This window comes from Porites lutea, chromosome 6 (assembly GCF_958299795.1).
Source record: "Porites lutea chromosome 6, jaPorLute2.1, whole genome shotgun sequence".
Classification (NCBI taxonomy): Eukaryota; Metazoa; Cnidaria; class Anthozoa; order Scleractinia; family Poritidae; genus Porites; species Porites lutea.
Window position 1 is genome coordinate 14,224,265 of NC_133206.1, and position 20,668 is coordinate 14,244,932.

Consider the following 20,668-nt stretch of genomic DNA (forward strand, 5'->3'; position numbering starts at 1 on the left):
ATATATAGTATATCTTTTATTTTTTTGTTATCTTGTCTCCTTAAGTAGGTACACCATACCGCGTCATATTATGTAATTTCCGGTCATTATTTTACTTCATGTATATTTCTGTAAATTCGTGATATATCAATAAACCTGATGTAGACTGGTATTGGCCAGTCGAAATACCGCAGTTTAACTCTATTTCACGTTGTTTGATCAGTCCCTGCAAAAGTCTTCTTGACTGTAACGTTTTCAATTCTCCATATGTTCAAGACATTGATTGATTCACTTTTATTTGAATTCGGTAATTTCATAAGTTCCTTACAATGAAAACTGTTGCCCCTCAAATAAATGGAGTAAGAGCTTATTTCAAGGGACGAATAGCCTGTTCCAGGAGTTCAGATAGTGGGGACGGGCAGGGGCTCATGGGACGGGGCACTGAAGGGAGCAGAAATTGGCCCAATTTTTTCAAGTTTCAATCCATGACAATCGTTACCATGCCTTGTAACAGATGACAGGAGACAGTTTCAATACCTAAATAAAGTCTTAAGTAACAAAACTTGGCCATTATTTTTGGAATCCAATTGATGCAAACATGAAACCTTTTTTTGAAAAAAGAGATAGCAAATATCGTGGCAAAGAATTTTCCTTGTGGACTCGAGAGGAGGAGGAGGGCCTGGGTACGATAACAAACTGAAACTAGTGCCAGTTCGCCAGTTCCGTCAAAAAATAGAGTCTTCCATCTTTGATGGAGCTACGAGTGCAGAGGCAATCGGAAATGTTCAGATATAAACAAACCTCTTTCATCTGTTAGCAATTTATGGCAACGAAACGATCATCGACTATTGTAAGTATTCGTGTGGAATTGCAAGTTGATATCGATATATCGTTTTATACTGTTTTACTTCTATTTAAATTTCCCTGCTAGCAGTCTTTTTTTCTTGTTGAAATGATACATCAAACTTTTTCCTTCTTTTGTTTAGTCTCAGAGCCCAGTGGAAAATTGGACAGATGATCTTCCAGTGTGCAGGCTATCTGGTGTTGGTTTTTTGACCAATCAGAGATACAGAGAAGATGGTGGAAGAAGGGAAGAACATGAGTTTGAGGACAGGAATTTTCATTTCAATGTAGATGACAAGTATCTGTATGGTGTGTTTGATGGACATGATGGCACGCGTGCTTCAGATTTTACTGTGCAACGTCTTCCTGCAGAGCTCTTGCTTGGCCAGCTGACAGGTTTGTCCATACAGTGAAATGTCTTTGCTCTTTATTCACTCCTAGACTAAGTTACCAGGAGATTAGTTGTCGCTCTATAAACTTTTTTATCTGTGGAAAAATCTTATGTTGTTACCTTTCAAATAAAATCTTGATGGCGGAACGTTTGCCTAGTTCTATTTATTTCTTAGGATTTTACAAAAATGAATTTCATTTTTTTAAATTGTTTTGCCACGGGTTTTAAAAAGCCCTCTTTAAACCAGGAGTCTACCCAGGGGTAGACTAAGGGGTTCTGGAATCCCTCCATTTTCTCCTAACTTGTGAGTAGAGGTTTCCTTCTGGCATGGTTTTTAGCATTTTTAGCATTTTTACATTTTTTAGCATTTCACAACACTGGTCAGTATTCACATGTGGGTTGGCTTGTTTACCTTCTTGCAAACTTAAACAAGTCAAACAAATGCAAACACCAGACATGTGAATGACTTTGTAAATGCTATAAAACATTCTGGAAAAAAAAAGTCTGCTAGCATAGTTATGGCATGCCATTGGGGAAAAAATCATACCAATGCTAAAAAATTAACTACAACATATAAATCAAATGCAATAAAAAATAGGATTCGAGATTTGCAAAATATAATATGTTCACCAACAAAAAATTAAATATTAAGCAAATGTTGTGACTACAAACAGGAGTCAAAATTTTGAAATTTGATTCTCAAAAAAATGTGAGTCGAGTTGAAAAACTCTGCGATATTTGGTAGCCAATGAACCGCTTCTTTGGATCAAAGCCTTGTCTTGGTGAAGTGAAGACATCGATTGACAACACAACTGGTCAGCATTGTCTCTTTCTCAACTTGCATTTTTTTTGGACTCAAATTTCAAAATTTTAACTTGTGTTTGTAGTCCCACTATTTGCTAATTATTTTTGTGTTCATGAAAATATATTTTGTAAATCTTGAATCTTATTTCGTTTTGCATTCAATGTACCGGTATTTCACAATAATATTTTTGATTTACGTATTATGTTTTCAACATGTTTTTGGCACTGGTACGATTTTGTCTGCAACAGAATGCCATGCATAGTACTTTTCTCCTTAAAAAATAGTAGTGTTGAGTTTCCATATGTCAATGAAAATGCTGCTGTTACTAGTCCATTGTGTGAAAGATGCAAAGTGTTTAAAAGACCCTGTTTGCTAACTACAAGCACATGAGCATGGAGGATACCTATACTAAGGCTGGGTACTCATGTCATCAAGTCTCAGCTCGATGTTTTAGTGAGGGATAATGAATATAATGGTAGGCTTATATCTGTGAGGGCCTCTGCTGTCATGTTGTTTCTCTAATTAAAAGCTTTGTTCTGCAGTACACAGTAAACACTGCTGATGAATAGTGCAAGAAACAGAATTATTGTCTTATCCCTCTTTCTCTTCCTCAGTTACGATGAATGATGAACAGATCAAGGGAGCTATCAGACAAGCCTTTATTGCTGTTGAAAAAGGTTTTTTCCAGTCTTTAGATGACGCCCTTGCTGAGAAATGGGAACTTCAGCTACAACTGCCAGAGGTAGGAATTTCTACCAATGGACAAACCTACATAACATTGTGATAGATGTGGTATAAGAGGCTTTTTTTCACAGCTGTTGCTAAGAGCTGGCTAGCGCTTAATTTCACCAGCTGAAAGAGAGGTTACTACTGTCTCAAATTGCACTGGAAATCAAAACGCCGGGTAATTTTAAGGGGGGAAAGGGGACTAAAAATGGGCTAGAAAAATTTATGTGGTATAAATGCTCTAGCTTCTATTGCCAGGTTGAAAGGCACTCTTGCTCACCCAGGATATCACAGTGTTGTACCTTACTACATGAACATCAATTTTTGAAGTCAAAATTATCCAGGAAAGCTGTAAAATGTAAAAAAAAAACAGTGGTTGTGAGATGCAAACTAACCAGCCTTCTTTTGCAATTTTTTTCAATTTATCACCAAAATGGTCACATGAGCCCAGTTGCGGTTAGTTTCCATACAGGAGCAGGGGTTTCAATAAGCACCAATGAATAACGAAATGCATCGGCTACTTTGCTTAGAGAAGTCAGCTAATTTTTAATTCCCGAAAGAAGAAGCAACTGTTTTTAATAACATTGTAAATGAATAATATATCATTGATTGAGCGGCTGATAAATCGAAACACATTTTCTTTAATTTGCTCAATTGTACTCAATTTTAGTCCACAGAACGCTAGCATTTGCATTTGAAGGCTTTTCAATCTCAAAATTTCCTGGGTGAGCATGTTCCCAGACCCCCATAGAAAAGAGGGAGTAATGCGGGAACTCCTTGTTGTTACAGTTGACTACTTTAATTATTACTGAAACCCCTGCAGGAGACAAGAATTGACCTGCCTTCCAGGCCAGCCTGTTTAACCAGGCTGTCTTGCCTGAATATAAGCAGGCCTAATGGAAGCAACAGATGTCAAGGTTTGAATCCTGCCCTAAAGAGTTTGACATGTTGGTTGCCTGAACACCTAGCCTCCACCTTGGAGAATGTTTAATACAATTTCTGCAACTGACCACAACCTGGTTAGGTCAGTTGTGCTTAGTTCAGATGCTGTACTTCATATGAGCTGAATCGAATTCAGTGAATTATTTGAACTCATGTGAAGTATAGTGTTTTAATCATATTCCTGTACGGCAAATTGAATTGGGATTGGCTCAACCTTTCTTCACACCTGGCTCAGCTGGGAATAGTGGCTGTGGACTGTCATTGATTTAGATGTCAAACTTCACATGAGCCAAACCAAATGCATAAATTTTATAATTTTTATAAGGTAGTTTATTCAAATGCACTTTTTTCCCTTTTGAATTAAGTTCAGGTGGAAGAAAGTTTGGCATCTGAATCTAAATTAATTTGAGTCTGCCTAAATCTCAAATTCGATGGGGCTCATGTGAAGTATGGCATCTGAACCCAGCCTTGGAAAAGCTCTGGTAAGCCTGTCAGGTAAAATGTTTGAGCCCATTTAAGTCCAGTTCTTAAAATGTCAGTAAGATTGCTGTTGCTATGAGTATGTGAGCTATGAGACCTTGTTTCAGTTGACAGTATTGAACAGTGAAGGTGGCCATCAGCCCTGTCTACTTGATCCCTCCTTGACAATTTGAATAAAACAGTAGGAATTTATATCCTTGTGTCATTGCTCACTTCTCTTCGGTTGTTTCAGAGGAAGTGCTGTCTGTGGAAACACTTTTACTGTACTAGGTGTAACTGTTTTGGTTTCCTTACCAAAAAATATCAGCCCTTGGTTAAAGGTCAGGGGAACATGTATCAAAGTTTGTAATTTTTTCAGGGTTTAAGTTCCTATGAAGCTTACCAAAAGTTTCCAGACCATGTTGCGAGGATCCAAGCTTTACAAGATGAGATCAGTGGTGGTACTACAGCAGTGTTGGCTCTTATATTCCAGAATAAACTCTTTGTAGGTAATGTGGGTGACTCCAGAGCACTTCTTTGTAGAGTGACACCAGAAGGCCACCTCTCGGTTGAACAGGTAATAGCCAAGACCTTTTACTAACTTGTAATGATCAAAGTTTAGGGAGAGTTAGTGAGGGCGAGCTTTGCGCAACTTTGACGTGATAGATGTTCGAAATGCATGTGATCATATTACAAGTAATAGGAGGTCCAAACACGTGATCAGATTGTGTTCTAAGTTTTGCATTCATTCTTAGTGGAAGTCCAAACAAATGCTAGCTACATAATTATGTGCTGTGTATGACTTGTGTAACAGCAACCTCCCGATTGGGATTGCGAGCTCATCTAGTCCTCGACAATTACATATTGCTGGTTTTCAGCTGATGTCACAGTGGCCATGCTGGTGGACGAAAGCAAAAGAGTTTCTCTCCCCTGGGAACTAAACTCTGATTTCATGCAAATTCTGCAAAGAAAAATTTTATTGTTTTGTCCAACAGCACTGCCACCTTGTCACGTGATTAAAAAACAAGCAATAATATAGTAACTTTGTTTATAAAAGTGAGAAATGATGGCATTAGTGGCAGGGAAACAAAAAGCTTCATCAAATAGGTTTAAACTTAAGGGGGCACCTGGACAGAAGTGCTGTTCAATTACCTAGGGCCAGCATGTTTTACTGACTAGCTGTTGGACAGGCAAGCAACTTTTGCCAAGGTAAAAGGAAATATTAGTGAAAAAGTGGGTTGGTATACCTGTGCAACTGCCCAGGTGCACGTTTTTCGAAAGTCGGGGTAACTTTTTCATCCTGGAAGATGTTTACTTTTATGTTTGTTGTGTTTGCATTTAAGATCAAAGTTTCAATAACTTTGAAAATGATACAATGGAATTATCAATTAACAAAGCAAAATTGACCGGTTTGTGTGCTAGGAATTGTGCTACTATTAAATAGGTTTTGATTTTAAAATTTGCCTTTGGGCCCGAAAAGTTACTGGGCCTTTCGAGAAATGGACTCCAGGCAAGTAAAATTCAATATTGCAGCTTGTCCAAAGGGCAAGCAATTTTTAAAAAAATTTTCATCTCATCCTGAGAGACAATCACTCTACATGGGCATTAGTTTTACACATTTCTGCACATAATTGTTGCTTTCCTTTGGAAAACAACCCTGCAAAATAGGCAAATTGAAAGTTTCAGGGACTACTCTTGGTCTCTAGCAACTAACCTGTTTTAATATTTTTCACATGTAGTTAAGTGTTGACCATGTCACAAATAACAAAGAAGAGCTTGAACGTCTGGCAAACCTTGGCTTGGACATTCAACAAATTCTGCGAAATCGTAGGATTGGAAATCAGGAGAACACAAGGAGCATTGGTGACTATGGTGTGAAGGGTGGCTACAAGGATTTTGATATTTTGAGGTGCAAACAACAAATATGTCATTTAAGAGACTGATTAGCGCAATAAATTTATTAGGTGCTAAACTGTGTAGCAGCAGGCTCTGTTCATGCAACTTGTGCAGATTGTGCTTTATTGAGTTTTACATCATTATTGCTTTCAATGATGATTATGCATTCATTATTGTATCCAAAAAAAACACAAAGATCACCTCCATCCATAGTTTGCTATTATTGGGTTTTCAACCTTGCATTTTCTTTTATGTAAAATTATTAACTCCAAAATTATTGTAACTCTAATTTAACTCAAACATGATTTCTTGTGCTTGTAGTGGCAGTTTGGGCGGGGGGGTCGGGGGGGGGGGGGGGTCGGGTATGTCACTTTATACAGTCAAACCATGCGTTATTGACACCCAGTTAATACGGACAACTTATGTAGCTCTCTCAGTGTCCGTATTAACGGAGTTTGACTGTACATGGTATCAGTGATAGATGCAGTTATGTTAGAACAGTACTCAGTGAAGTCAAAACTTTTCTTTCTTGGTGTCATTTCCAGTGTTGCAACAGAAGAGCCAGTAATAGCTGAACCTCACATTTGTGGCGGCATCCCAATTGATGAGACATTCTTTGCTCTTGTGCTGATGTCAGATGGAGTTTACAATTCAATAGAAGAAGCCGCAGACATGGAGATTAATTCTAATTTTGATGTAGTTCGCCTGGTGACTGAAGAGCTTCAGTGCCAAAATAACCTGACTGGAGTAGCACAGGCCGTTGTGGATAGAATAGGCAGGGCACATCATGACACTTACATGAACCAAATGCGCAAGTGTCAGAAAAGAGATGACATGACACTCCTGATTAGGATTTTTAAAGAAGAGATTGCTAACAGTCTGAAAAGTCCAAGGGCTGCGGGCAGGCAAGCAATGTCAGGTAGAGACTGAAGTTTGTCGACATTCTCCATCTGGCCCCAGTTGTTAAAATGGTAGGTCGTGCTATCCATCCAATGGATAATGCAATTGGCTTCCCCAATAGTCTTGCCCAATGTTATTATAGTGCTATACAACTTTATAACAACCGGGGCCTGATGTAGCCAGTTCTGAATTTTGAATCCTGTATGTTCGTCTTTAATCGTTATCTTTAATTAACATAATTGTCTGTTGCAAGCTAATCTGGCAATGGGTGTCAGTCATGTACATGTGCACGGATGCTCATAACAGTGACAGCGAATGGGAAAATACAAAAGTTTCACTCACGCCATAAAAAAAAAAACACTATAAAAATAGCGGGAATTCAAAAAGGTAAATTACTACAAATACTTGAGTGAAAGGCATTAACATTAGGGAGTTTAACATATAACGACTGCGACGGCCACGAAAACGTCGCTTAAAACGGGAAATTTGCGTTCTGTCAATCTGTATCGCGATTACTCCAACTCATTTACTTTGAATGCAAGCGAACCCTTTTTGAACCGAATTCCTAAGAACCATATTCAATTTCAGAAAGAGAAAGAAGATTTAGCCGTCGCTTGTTTACGTCCTCCATAAAACGTGAAATTAGGCATTTTCATGTCGTGGTCGTGCAGTGACGGCAAAAAAATGTAAGAAAAGAGCGTACCGCACTTGCCGAGTTGTTGTTTTGCTTATTCAGCTTATTGCTTTTTTGACTTTCTCGTTGTCCTGGCTGTCGTGGTGTCTTAAAGTCCCTATTAACAGCGTATACAGTAGACGGGGGTAAGGCATTCCAAACTGGACAGTTCTAACTAAAAAAGAGAACTTGTGCGCGTCAATGTTAGACAAAAAGCGTTGATACTGAAATGAGGGTTGCGTGCTAGTTCGTGTGACGTACGGCGAGGTGGTCTAGATGAGGGTTGCGTGCTGGTTCGTGTGACGTACGGCGAGGTGGTCTAGAGAAGGTCATTAGGAAAAGGTCTTTTGACGTTGCCTATTTGGATCTTAAAAAACATGATCAAGTCAGAAATCTTTCTACGTGTTTCAAGATCTTGCCACCCTGTCTTTGATATCATGTTTGTAACACTACTGGTTCGGTGATAGTCGTTGAAAACAAAGCGCGCTGCGCGACATTGAACGGAATCTACGCAGGTGATGTCCTTCTGTGTATATGGAGACCAAGCAATGAGCCGAGTCGTATTCACGTACTGGGCGGACTACGGTTAAGTAGGCTCGTTCTTTAACAGTACGGCTACAAGACGCTAGGTTCCTCTGCAGTACACCCAAGATCTTGTTTGCTTTCTTTTTCACTTCCACAGTCTGTTTGGACCAGTTAAGGGGGCTGGTGATGTAAACCCCTAAATATTTCTTAAAAGTGGCTCCCTCCGAAGGAGTATTGCTACTAGGGGCAAAGTTTATTTGCACACACATAGCTGCTTCCTGCTCCAGCCGCAATAGGGACTTCCGCAGAAGCGTATGATGATCAGCCGAAGACTTAATACGGCGGTAAAGCACACTGTCATCCGCAAAAAGCTTAACATTCGGTAATACAACAGAGGGTAGATCGTTGATAAATAGAAGACACAAAATGGGCCCCAGAACTGTGCCCTGGGATACACCAGATAGAACAGTTGACCAATTAAATGATGAACCATTCACCACCACGCGTTGTCTTCTACCAGTGGGAAAAACCCGAAGCCAGTTATTAAGCTTCCCAGAAAAGCAATAAAATTTGGCCTTAAGGAGGAGCCTTTCGTGAGGCATAGTGTCGAGGGCCTTTACGAAATCAAAGAAGATCACGTCGACCTGACCACGGATGTTAAGAATACTACTCGCCCACTCGTGAATGACCGTAATAAGCTGGGTCTCACACGAGAGTCCTTTTTGGAAGTCATTCTGGTGCTGGAGATGACTGAATTTCTACTAAGGTGGCTGCGAATTTGCTTGCAAATAAAGTGCTCCATGGTTTTTGCAATAAGAGATGTTAAAGACACAGGTCTGTAATTTTTAAAGTCAACAGAATATCCCTTTTTAAAGATGGCAGTGATGTTTGCATCCCTCCAAGCGGATGGTAGAGCACCTTTATCAAATGATTGTTTGAAAAGTGAAGTGAGAGTAAGGGCAAACTCAAAAGCAGACTCGTTAAGAACGAAAGATCAGGTCCACTGGCCTTGTCAGACCTTGTGGACTCGAGCAGCTTCTGAATACCACGGGTATTGAAGGTATATAATATCCGGAATATCCTCGTATGAGATTCTGGGAGAACTGGAACGTTGTTTAAATCTTCCCACGTAAACACACTCTCGTATTGTTCACGCAGGGCTTCGGCTTTTGACATGTCGTTTGCACAGACGCGATTTTTCCAGAAGAGGGCTGGAATATCCACAGACTCCGAACGTAAGAACTTAATATACGACCACGGCCTCTCAATGCCGACACTGGTACTACCGTTACGAGACGGTGCGATACCGCCCATGGCCTCCTTAGTTGTGCTGTTATGTAAAAGTCTGTAGGCACTCAAGTGATGAGCTTTTCCAAGTCGTTAAGTCTTCTTGTATGCTCTGACACGCTTGTTTGTCAATCTTTTGATTCCTGGGCCAGTCCGGGATAGGTGGCGCTTCTGCGTTGTCATTTTTGATGGAATAAACTTGTTAATCGCCTCTTTGATAGAGGCTGAGATGTTGGACAAATTCTGCTCAACAGACCTGTCCTCGGGGCGTGAATGGAGACACCAATCACTAAATGACGACATGCGGGCACGAAAGCCTTCAAAATTCCTTTTATGAAATTGATAGACTCTTCAAGGAGGTTTTGGGGCAGATTTTGGAGCCACATGTACTTCGAAGAGAATAGCGTCATAATAGCTGATGCCTGGGACGAAGTGACATGCCTGGATGAGGCTGCTGATGGTAGAAAATACAACATCTAGCGTTCTCTCAGAGACTTAACAGGTTGGAGATTTCACGTGCTGCGTAAAGCCAAACTTGTCGGTAGTCTCCAGCAAGAAGTGATCGCAAGCATGCGCTGGAATTTTTTACGGTAAGGGTCACCGGAACTCCAATCAGTTGCTCCACAGTTGAAGTCCCCGCCAAGAATAAAATAGGGGAAGCCAGAGCAAATGTTACAAAGCTTACTACGAACATTACCCGCATGCATACGTGCCCGCATGTCGTCATTTTAGTGATTGTTATCTCCGTTCACCGAGACTGTAATGACCTCGGAGCCCTCGACATCAAACCTTTTTCCCTCTACAGCGACTAGGTCGTTGCGAACTGCAATAAATACTCCTCCACCAGAAGATGACCTGTCCTTACAGAAAATGTTATAGCGCTCATGGAAGATTCAATAGGTCGGAATGTCAGCATCAAGTTTAGACTCACATTCCAAAATAATATCTGGGTGGTGCAGCTCAATGTAAGATTGGAACTCACACCTTTTAGCTGAGCACTTTAGACAGTTGCAATTTAAGGACATAACCTTCAGCTTCCTTTTCGCTGGTTTCCTCCTTGGAGGTGCACTGCTTGTAGGACTTGAAGAGTGGAGAAGTGGCCCTGGTGAGGAGGAGCTGAAAAGGCTTCCAAAGCTATTGGATACAGTAACTGAAAAATAGTCAGTCAGCAGGAAAGATTTTGAAAAGTTGGAAAACGAACAGCGATTGCATATCCAAACCAACTTTGAATCACATCCATGTGTCGCCGCGCCAGGATTTGATTGAACATCGCCACACAAAAGGAGGGTAGGGTATAGCAGTTGTCGATAGGAACCATAACGACTGTTGTAGTGATCCAAGTTGGCGGACGTCTTGTTTGCAAAGCGATTAATGAAGGCCTCAAATCCAACAAGGAAAGGGCGATCTCTCAGCGGCGAAAACTGATAAGCAGTGTCATTGGAACAAAAACTGACGTTAGGCAGTGGATTAGGCAGATTGCAACACACAAAAATAAAGAAATTACGCACGATCGCCGGAACAATAAAATGTGTTCGGCGACCGCTGACTAACCCTAAATAAGCAAATAAGCAGTAATTTTCGTATGGTACCACGAGCTGTTCTAGAAAAGGGACTTCTCATTTTTGAGTTTGTAATTAAACAGCTGAATTGGAGTGCTTAAATTTATATGTAATCTCCACTGTTATACCGGTCCGGTCAAACTCAATCAGTCCTCTTCGACCTCAGTGAGGCACACGGCTGCTACTAAAACCTTTCTCGATCTTCAGCTTTTTTCCAGCTTCAACCCAACATAATTCCCATTTCACTCAGCTCTTACTCCACAGTTCCCTGCCATATTGTTTTTGGCGGTAATCGCCTTCTTCTCCGTTGTGATGTCCATATAAGTGCTTTGTGTGGAGTAAATTTCGCTCGAAACATATTGACATTTTAGTAGTTTTTAAATAAGTCATGGAGGTCCTCATGTGAAGCCTTATAAACTGTATTGATTGTTTAGACGTTAATGCGGACTCACTGCAGCGTTTTCCAAACTTGTATTTCAGGTGTGCCACCAGTAAGCCCTGTGGTCCTTCCTGTATCTGTACCATACAACCCTGCGAGTGCTGCAAGCGGAGCTGCACCGTCCTTATACATACCCCAGGGTGTACAACCCGCACCACAACCTACCGGAAATACACCCAGCCCTACTACCTCCACGCCTACCAGTACAGGCACTCCGGTACCCCAGGTGGCTGTCAGTGGTTCACGGTCGGATACCCAGAGCTCTGCTGCTTCCTCGGGCTCTCAATCACCTTCCGTGTTCACTCCTGCCGAACCGGGAGCTGTAGCAGGACAAGGAACAGGCATAAGCGGCGATGATGAAAGAGAGGACATTCGTGTGGAACCCTATGTGGATTTTACGTACTTTTATCGGCAGGTAGCCGAACTCGGAGAAGACTATGTCTACGGCTGGGACAAAGAAAATACTGAAGCACCCGCTTAGTTTAGTTGAAATACAGAGTTAAACGTATAGAAGGTTGAAAGCTCTTTTATACTGTTTACATTGGCCCTTTTTACAAGCAAAATCAATTGTGGAGTCCCCGCAATTTAGAAGTGTAACTTCTGCCTCTCGTTTAACTCCAAATGTGTCCGTCAACACACAGTGATTAGAAAATACTTTTGTTTTTTGTACCTGGCTGAATTTATCTTAAACAGAAATAAAAGAAACTTTAAAGGATATATTTAAAAGAGTCTAGGGTTTGGAGAGGAAGAGTGACGGAGCGGTAAGAGCGCTGGACTTGCAATCCGGAGGGCCGAGTTCAAGACTCCCCTGATCACTGTTTGGATGATAAGACTGATGAAAATACCGTCACCCTTAACTAAAGAATTGAATAAAATGTCCCCAACTTCCACATTTAACACTTCTCTCATAACTGTCGCAACCAACACAACCCCACACAGCACAACTCCCCAACCGGCATGACTTCAAAGATCCGCACACCTTCCACAGACTGCACACCTCCCACAACCCGCACACCTTCAACAGACTGCACACATCTTTAACAGACTGCACACCTCCCACAGACCACACACCTTTAACAGACTGCACACCTCCCACAGCCGGCACACCTCCAACAGACTGCACACATCTTTAACAGACTGCACACCTCCCACAGACCACACACCTTTAACAGACTGCACACCTCCCACAGCCGGCACACCTCTAACAGACTGCAGACCTCCCACAGACCACACACCTTCAACAGACTGCAGACCTCCCACAGACCACACACCTTCAACAGACTGCACACCTCCCACAGACCACACACCTTCAACAGACTGCACACCTCCCACAGACCACACACCTTCAACAGACTGCACACCTCCCACAGACCACACACCTTCAACAGACTGCACACCTCCCACAGACCACACACCTTCATCAGACTGCACACCTTCCACAGACCACACACCTTCAACAGACTGCACACCTCCCACAGCCCGCACACCTTCAACAGACTGCACACCTCCCACAGACCACACACCTTCAACAGACTGCACACCTCCCACAGACCACACACCTTCAACAGACTGCACACCTCCCACAGACCACACACCTTCAACAGACTGCACACCTCCCACAGCCCGCACACCTTCAACAGACTGCAGACCTCCCACAGACCACACACCTTCAACAGACTGCACACCTCCCACAGACCACACACCTTCAACAGACTGCACACCTCCCACAGACCACACACCTTCAACAGACTGCACACCTCCCACAGACCACACACCTTCAACAGACTGCACACCTCCCACAGACCACACACCTTCAACAGACTGCACACCTCCCACAGACCACACACCTTCATCAGACTGCACACCTTCCACAGACCACACACCTTCAACAGACTGCACACCTCCCACAGCCCGCACACCTTCAACAGACTGCACACCTCCCACAGACCACACACCTTCAACAGACTGCACACCTCCCACAGACCACACACCTTCAACAGACTGCACACCTCCCACAGACCACACACCTTCAACAGACTGCACACCTCCCACAGCCCGCACACCTTCAACAGACTGCAGACCTCCCACAGACCACACACCTTCAACAGACTGCACACCTCCCACAGACCACACACCTTCAACAGACTGCACACCTCCCACAGCCCGCACACCTTCAACAGACTGCACACCTTCCACAGACCACACACCTTCAACAGACTGCACACCTCCCACAGCCCGCACACCTTCAACAGACTGCACACCTTCCACAGACCACACACCTTCAACAGACTGCACACCTCCCACAGACCACACACCTTCAACAGACTGCACACCTCCCACAGACCACACACCTTCAACAGACTGCACACCTCCCACATCCCGCACAGCTTCAACAGACTGCACACCTCCCACAGACTACACACCTTCAACAGACTGCACACCTTCAATAGACTGCACACCTCCCACAGCCCACACACCTTCAATAGACTGCACACCTCCCACAGCCCGCACACCTTCGATAGACTGCACACCTCCCACAGACCACACACCTTCAACAGACTGCACACCTTCAATAGACTGCACACCTTCCACTGCCCACACACCTTCAACAGACTGCACACCTTCAATAGCCTGCACACCTCCCACAGCCCGCACACCTTTAACAGACTGCACACCTCCCACAGCCCACACACCTCCAACAGACTGCACACATCTTTAACAGACTGCACACCTCCCACAGACCACACACCTTTAACAGACTGCACACCTCCCACAGCCGGCACACCTCTAACAGACTGCAGACCTCCCACAGACCACACACCTTCAACAGACTGCAGACCTCCCACAGACCACACACCTTCAACAGACTGCACACCTCCCACAGACCACACACCTTCAACAGACTGCACACCTCCCACAGACCACACACCTTCAACAGACTGCACACCTCCCACAAACCACACACCTTCATCAGACTGCACACCTTCCACAGACCACACACCTTCAACAGACTGCACACCTCCCACAGCCCGCACACCTTCAACAGACTGCACACCTCCCACAGACCACACACCTTCAACAGACTGCACACCTCCCACAGACCACACACCTTCAACAGACTGCACACCTCCCACAGCCCGCACACCTTCAACAGACTGCAGACCTCCCACAGACCACCATCCTCGGAGACCCAGGGGCAGTCAGTCAGTTTTCAAGCACAGGCGGAAGAGCCCCTGGGTACCGACTCTCACCGGACCATTTCCAAACGGTCAAGTGAATGCTGTCTCCTGATTGGGCACAAAAAATGCTTTGTATTATTGTGCCCAATCGGGGAACAGCATCTCCTGAGTTCTTTTCGTGAGTTCGTACACGACGCGACAGCTATTGACTCGATCACGGCTTGTCTGGCTCATGCACCAAAGAAAGAAATGCACGCAGTCAGAAAACTTTCAGTTTGATATAAACACTTTATTTCAAAATACTGGTTGGTTGTCTTTACACTAGGCTGTTAAGTAAGACTTAAGAGCCGCTAAGTTTTACTTAACCAAAAATTGGTGTGTGAAGGCCTAAGTAAAATCTCAAGTAACTTTGCTTTGCATCTCATTAAAGTCGGAAAGTTGAAACGGTTCAAGAAAGTTTCAAGCGACTTGAAAACCATCCTTATGACCTACTTAGCTGACTTGCGGTTTTGCGGTTTCTTGAGCTTTGAGAAAGGCGAGACATGTCAATCAATCTTAATTTTGTTGCGTGGGAAAATAACCTGAAGTAAAAAAGAATCGGTTGTGTGTGAAGCTTTATTTTACTTGAAGTAATTAAAACTTACTTGTCTTGAAATACTTCTTAGCTTATTTAGGCTCTAGTGTAAAGACTACCACTGTCTGCCCGAAAACTAAAGACGCTTTTCCAAAAATACAAGCTTGAGCTTACAACAGGTATTCATACTTGCATCGATCATGCCTTCGTAAATCTTAAGGAGTTTAAGATTCCACGACACCTGACAGCCACGAAAACGTCGCATGAAAAGTGAATTCACATTTTTCAAGTCTCTATCGTGATTCTCCCAACTCGCTTACTTTGTCAAATGCAAGCGAACTCTTCTGGAGCTGATTTTCTATCAACCATATCCAAGTTCATAAAGAGAAAGAAAATTTTGTCATTGTTTGTTTACCTCCTTCACAAAACCTGAAATTAGGCATCTTCACGTGGTAGTCGTGCAGTGACGGCAAAGAAATCTGCAAAATGCGTGATGCACGTGCAAAGTTGTTGTTTTGCCTTGTCAAGCTATTACTTTTTTATTATCTCGTCGCCGCCGCATCTTAAACTTCCTATTATCTGATTATTTACGATACATTGTGATCCGTCAGAAACAGAATTTTCTCAGTGCAAAATGAATTGTTCCTGCTGATAGCATCCGAAACGCTTTTCGACTCATCGGTAGGTCCTTCGTTTCTGGTTAGGAAAGTAGAAAATGGAAGTTTCCCTTGTACGCACAAGCTTGGTGAACGAACCGGGCAACTGTGGCGACATAATACCCATCGTGTACGAACTCACGAAAAGAACTCACGAGAAAAATGTTCGCCGATTGGGCACAATAATACAAAGCATTTTTTGTGCCCAATCAGGAGCCAGCATTCACTTGACCGTTTGGAAATGGTCCGGTGAGAGTCGGTACCCAGGGGCTCTTCCGCCTGTGCTTGAAAACTTTCGTCGCGCTTTTTCTCCCGGCCCGACTGACTGCCCCTGGGTCTCCGAGGATGACAGACCACACACCTTCAACAGACTGCACACCTCCCACAGACCACACACCTTCAACAGACTGCACACCTCCCACAGCCCGCACACCTTCAACAGACTGCACACCTTCCACAGACCACACACCTTCAACAGACTGCACACCTCCCACAGCCCGCACACCTTCAACAGACTGCACACCTCCCACAGACCACACACCTTCAACAGACTGCACACCTCCCACAGACCACACACCTTCAACAGACTGCACACCTCCCACAAACCACACACCTTCATCAGACTGCACACCTTCCACAGACCACACACCTTCAACAGACTGCACACCTCCCACAGACCACACACCTTCAACAGACTGCACACCTCCCACATCCCGCACAGCTTCAACAGACTGCACACCTCCCACAGACTACACACCTTCAACAGACTGCACACCTTCAATTGACTGCACACCTCCCACAGCCCACACACCTTCAATAGACTGCACACCTCCCACAGCCCGCACACCTTCGATAGACTGCACACCTCCCACAGACCACACACCTTCAACAGACTGCACACCTTCAATAGACTGCACACCTTCCACTGCCCACACACCTTCAACAGACTGCACACCTTCAATAGACTGCACACCTCCCACAGCCCGCACACCTTCAATAGACTGCACACCTCCCACAGCCCACACACCTTCAACAGACTGCACACCTCCCACAGCCCGCACAACTCCAACAGACCGCACACCTTCAACAGACTGCACACCCCCCACAGCCTCCACACCTAAACGCCGTTTAGTCGACTTTCTTTCCATCGAGTACTAAACACTGGAAAGAAAGTCGACTAAACGGCGTTTAAACCGGCCGTAGGACACAGATTGGCTATGAACTAAAGGTAAGGGAGCTTTTTGAATCAATATTTCGCGTGATCATGATTTTTTTTTTCTTATCGTTGTAGATTCGAATACATATGATAAAATTCGAACATTAAGGGCCCGAATCACATGTAATAATGCAAGAAATATCGACCTTCGTTATCTTAAAGGCTATTAGTACAGATAGACAAACAAGAAGACTTCATATCTTTAAGATTTTCGTTTATTTAGCATCAGATAATACACTAATAATTCTAGTATATTCCGACCAAATGACCTCTGAAGCCCGAACCCACACATAGTGCGCTTGGGCTGCCTGTGGTTTAACAAACAGATATTTCCCCCACCTACCTTCATGCACACTACATGGGATAGGGAGCCTCTAGATTACTCTTTAGCTCCTGGGTTTAACAGAGTTATGCCGGAAAAGCGAAGCCAATAATAAAGAACTAATCAAAGTTGCATTTTGCAGTGTCTATTATTTGACTGGGCTCACTCACGCCCGTTGTCGCCGTTTTTCCCGACCCGACTGACCTCCCCTGGGTCTCCTAGGACTGTGCCGTGTGGTTCCCAGCCAACAGCTTCCAAAAGTGTTGGGTAGAGTTGCACTAGTCTAAGCATAAGTCCGAAGGCTATGCCATGCCAGCTGTTTCACCGTAACGAGGGCGAAACAGCAGTCTTGTGCTGCCACCGCCTCATCGTTAAGGCTGTGCGCGTTTGTGACTGAACACTGGCCAGGCCGTAGGCTGGTGTACACGTATCAGTTGCTCTTGTTAAGTTTGCCTCACCACCACCCTATGGTTGAAGAATAAAAACTGCAGTTGGGCCACTACCCACAGCATTTTCTTGCAGCGCAAACAAAGGTTTGCTTGATGGATCCAGTCGAAAGTTCGAAGACATGTAACTGTAGATGTTCTTTCATTAGAAGACTCTAGGGGACGTTATGTCTTTATACCGAAATTTTCAAGAGACTTCTTTTAAACAATAATCGCAATATCTTGGTATTTCAATGTAAAAAACAAAACCTCCAAAAATCGTAGGTAATATAATTTAGGGGAGAAACTGAGTATATCCTAGACGAATCAGAATGGTTATCCAGGAATTTCTCCCGCCTTCTAACATTGAAAGAAGAGAAGAATGATCCAGCTCATTCTCTTTTATTCTTCACTTGGAGCATCTCATGTTGCACAACACCTGCACAGTGCGTATTTCACCCTATTTCACAAATACATAACGGCCAGACGACAATGAAATACGCACTTTGCAGGTGTTGTGCAACATGAGATGCTCCCAAGTGAAGAACAAGAGAAAATGAAGGAAGGAAGGAAAACCTTGATGAGGTGTAGAGCTCGATTTCTGGAAAAACTTTGAGAGCTCACTGCCGTTGACCTTGCAGCCCAGAAAGGTGCGTCTGGTTGGCTTACCGTTTTGCCAATTGGGGACATGGACTTTGATTTAAACAAGAGTGAGTTTTGAGATGCTCTGAAACTCAGGTACGACTGGGAAGTTCCTGCATGAGACGCCCTCTGTCTGTGTTTGCGGGGACATGTGGATCACGCTATGATACGCAAACGGGTCATGTTTGTCATCTAACGCCATAATGAACTGAGGGATATGGAGGCGGAACTGCTTAGTACGGTATGTCGAACCAGTTTTTGCAAGGCATCACAGGAGAAGAGTTGAATATAGCAGCCAAGGCCCCGGATGCACGGCTGATTATAGTTGCTAGGGGATTCTGGCAGAAGCAGAGGTCGGTTTTCTTTGATGTGAGGGTTTGCTACCCGAATGCAGACTCCTATAGAGATATGGATCAAGACCAGACATTCGGGCAGCAAGAAATAGAGAAGAAGCGCCAGTACCTTGTCATGGATCCGTGTCATTGGCCCTGCTAAGATCAGCTTTGCTTTGTAGAAGATCGTGAGTGTCTAGAAGAGTCCATTTTAGACTATCGGACATGGATTTAGATATTAAAAAAAAAGGACTCGCAAATATTCGATAAGACAATTGAGAACTTTATTTCATTTTCTCTTTCTTTTAGTTAGATTACTTTTACTTTAGAAAATAGTTTTCTTTTTAAATTGAAATGAATTTTTTTAAAATCGAAATTAGGTGTTTTTTTTTAGTCGAAATGAATTGTAACCAGTAGTACTTTTACCGCACAGTTTCTTTAAGCGTAATTAATTGTAAATAGGATTTTATAGTTAGCTTTCTTATCAATAAAATATTATAAATAAAAAAAATTATTATTATTATTATGATCAAACTGATGTTACCTTAACGGCAGTACGGTTCATAAGAAGCAGTCAATTGAAACACATTTTATTACATCCCGCAATTCGCGCAATCCCGTATTCTCGATGGTTATTTTTGGTATCCCACCTCGCCTGTAAGGTTTCAATTCCGAATCTTGTCCCGATTTTGCTTTGAAATCCGCGAATCTAGACTACGAGCAGTCTCTCTTTTTTCTATAGTCCGTCGAGCAAAACGCAAGACACGCAAATGGCCACGCGCCCACGTCTCGCGGCTTCGCCGCTCGCGCGCGCGTGCACTCCCTTACTAAATCTGAAGAAAAAGAGAGACTGCTCGCAGCCTACCGCGAATCCCGAGCTTTGAATAAGGGAAATCCCGGATTCCTATTAGGGTGCTTCATAAGTGGCTGCAGGCTTAATTAGCGTGTGCAAAGTTTCAGTCATTACTGACAGAGGTGCATTCAGTTCTTCATACATTTACAAGGATAATCCTTTTATGGTGACACACCATGACACGACAAGCATCTATTTTCTTTCAAGAGTCATCAAAATTTAAAAATATCCTTCCTTTGGCATATAGTTTCCTTATTCTCTTTGTTTCAAACCAAAGCATGACTGTGTTTTTATTCGTCGACAAGGATCGTACCGGACGCAATGTACTTGTTACGTGTGCGATGCACATGGAGTCGCACCGTAATTGCCATATATGGCAAATATGTCTGGGGTGATACGTTTCAAGATTCAGCTGATGTCACAAAGTAGGCTAAAATGTCATGAATATGCATCGAAAAATTTCTTTCGTGATTTAAATATTTGCCATAAAACGGAAGCATCGATACAAACTGGAATAGTTTAAATTCCAACTAACTATAACACAATACAAATGAAACCATATTCTTTTTCGTTTTTCCTTAAGAAAATTTCTCATGATGAGTTCTTTCGCTTGCTATAATCGAAATTTGAATTGAAAAGATTCCTCTTATATGACTTTCCTTCATGGTTTACAGAAAAACCTTTAAGCAGTCTGTCGGAGGTGTGTCATCGAAAGCTGCGGTTCAATGGTTCTTCAAAAGGTTCATTTGAGGTAAGTGGACCGTAACTCGTTTCAGTAAGCGTAACGCAATAAGGATCTTTCACAAATTAGTGTCTAGCCAAAGATTCCACACATCTGTTAAAACTTCTTCTTAGTCCTTTTCGTTTTGTAATCGCTGGTTCAAAAGCCACGGTGAAGTTTGTGACTTTAAAGTACAAAACAGAAGTTAAGAATACGGAATACATATTTTATTTTCCTTCACGCAAAGAATAAAATGTTGCATGACCTTTCCGCCAATCAGGAGTGAGCTATGACGTCATGTCACGGGGGTGAGGCTATCACATC

At 43.1% G+C, this 20,668-nt stretch overlaps 1 protein-coding gene across 1 annotated transcript; it reads left to right on the forward strand.

Moving 5' to 3' along the window:
- The first annotated feature begins 677 nt into the window (after positions 1 to 677).
- LOC140941135 (TGF-beta-activated kinase 1 and MAP3K7-binding protein 1-like) lies at positions 678 to 12,139 on the forward strand. The gene is made up of 7 exons (XM_073390107.1): positions 678 to 829; positions 966 to 1,218; positions 2,633 to 2,760; positions 4,525 to 4,722; positions 5,885 to 6,054; positions 6,587 to 6,960; positions 11,466 to 12,139. Exons 1-7 carry the CDS (start codon positions 803 to 805, stop codon positions 11,903 to 11,905), a joined length of 1,590 nt encoding a protein of 529 aa, XP_073246208.1. The 5' UTR covers positions 678 to 802; the 3' UTR covers positions 11,906 to 12,139.
- Positions 12,140 to 20,668: the final 8,529 nt, after the last annotated feature.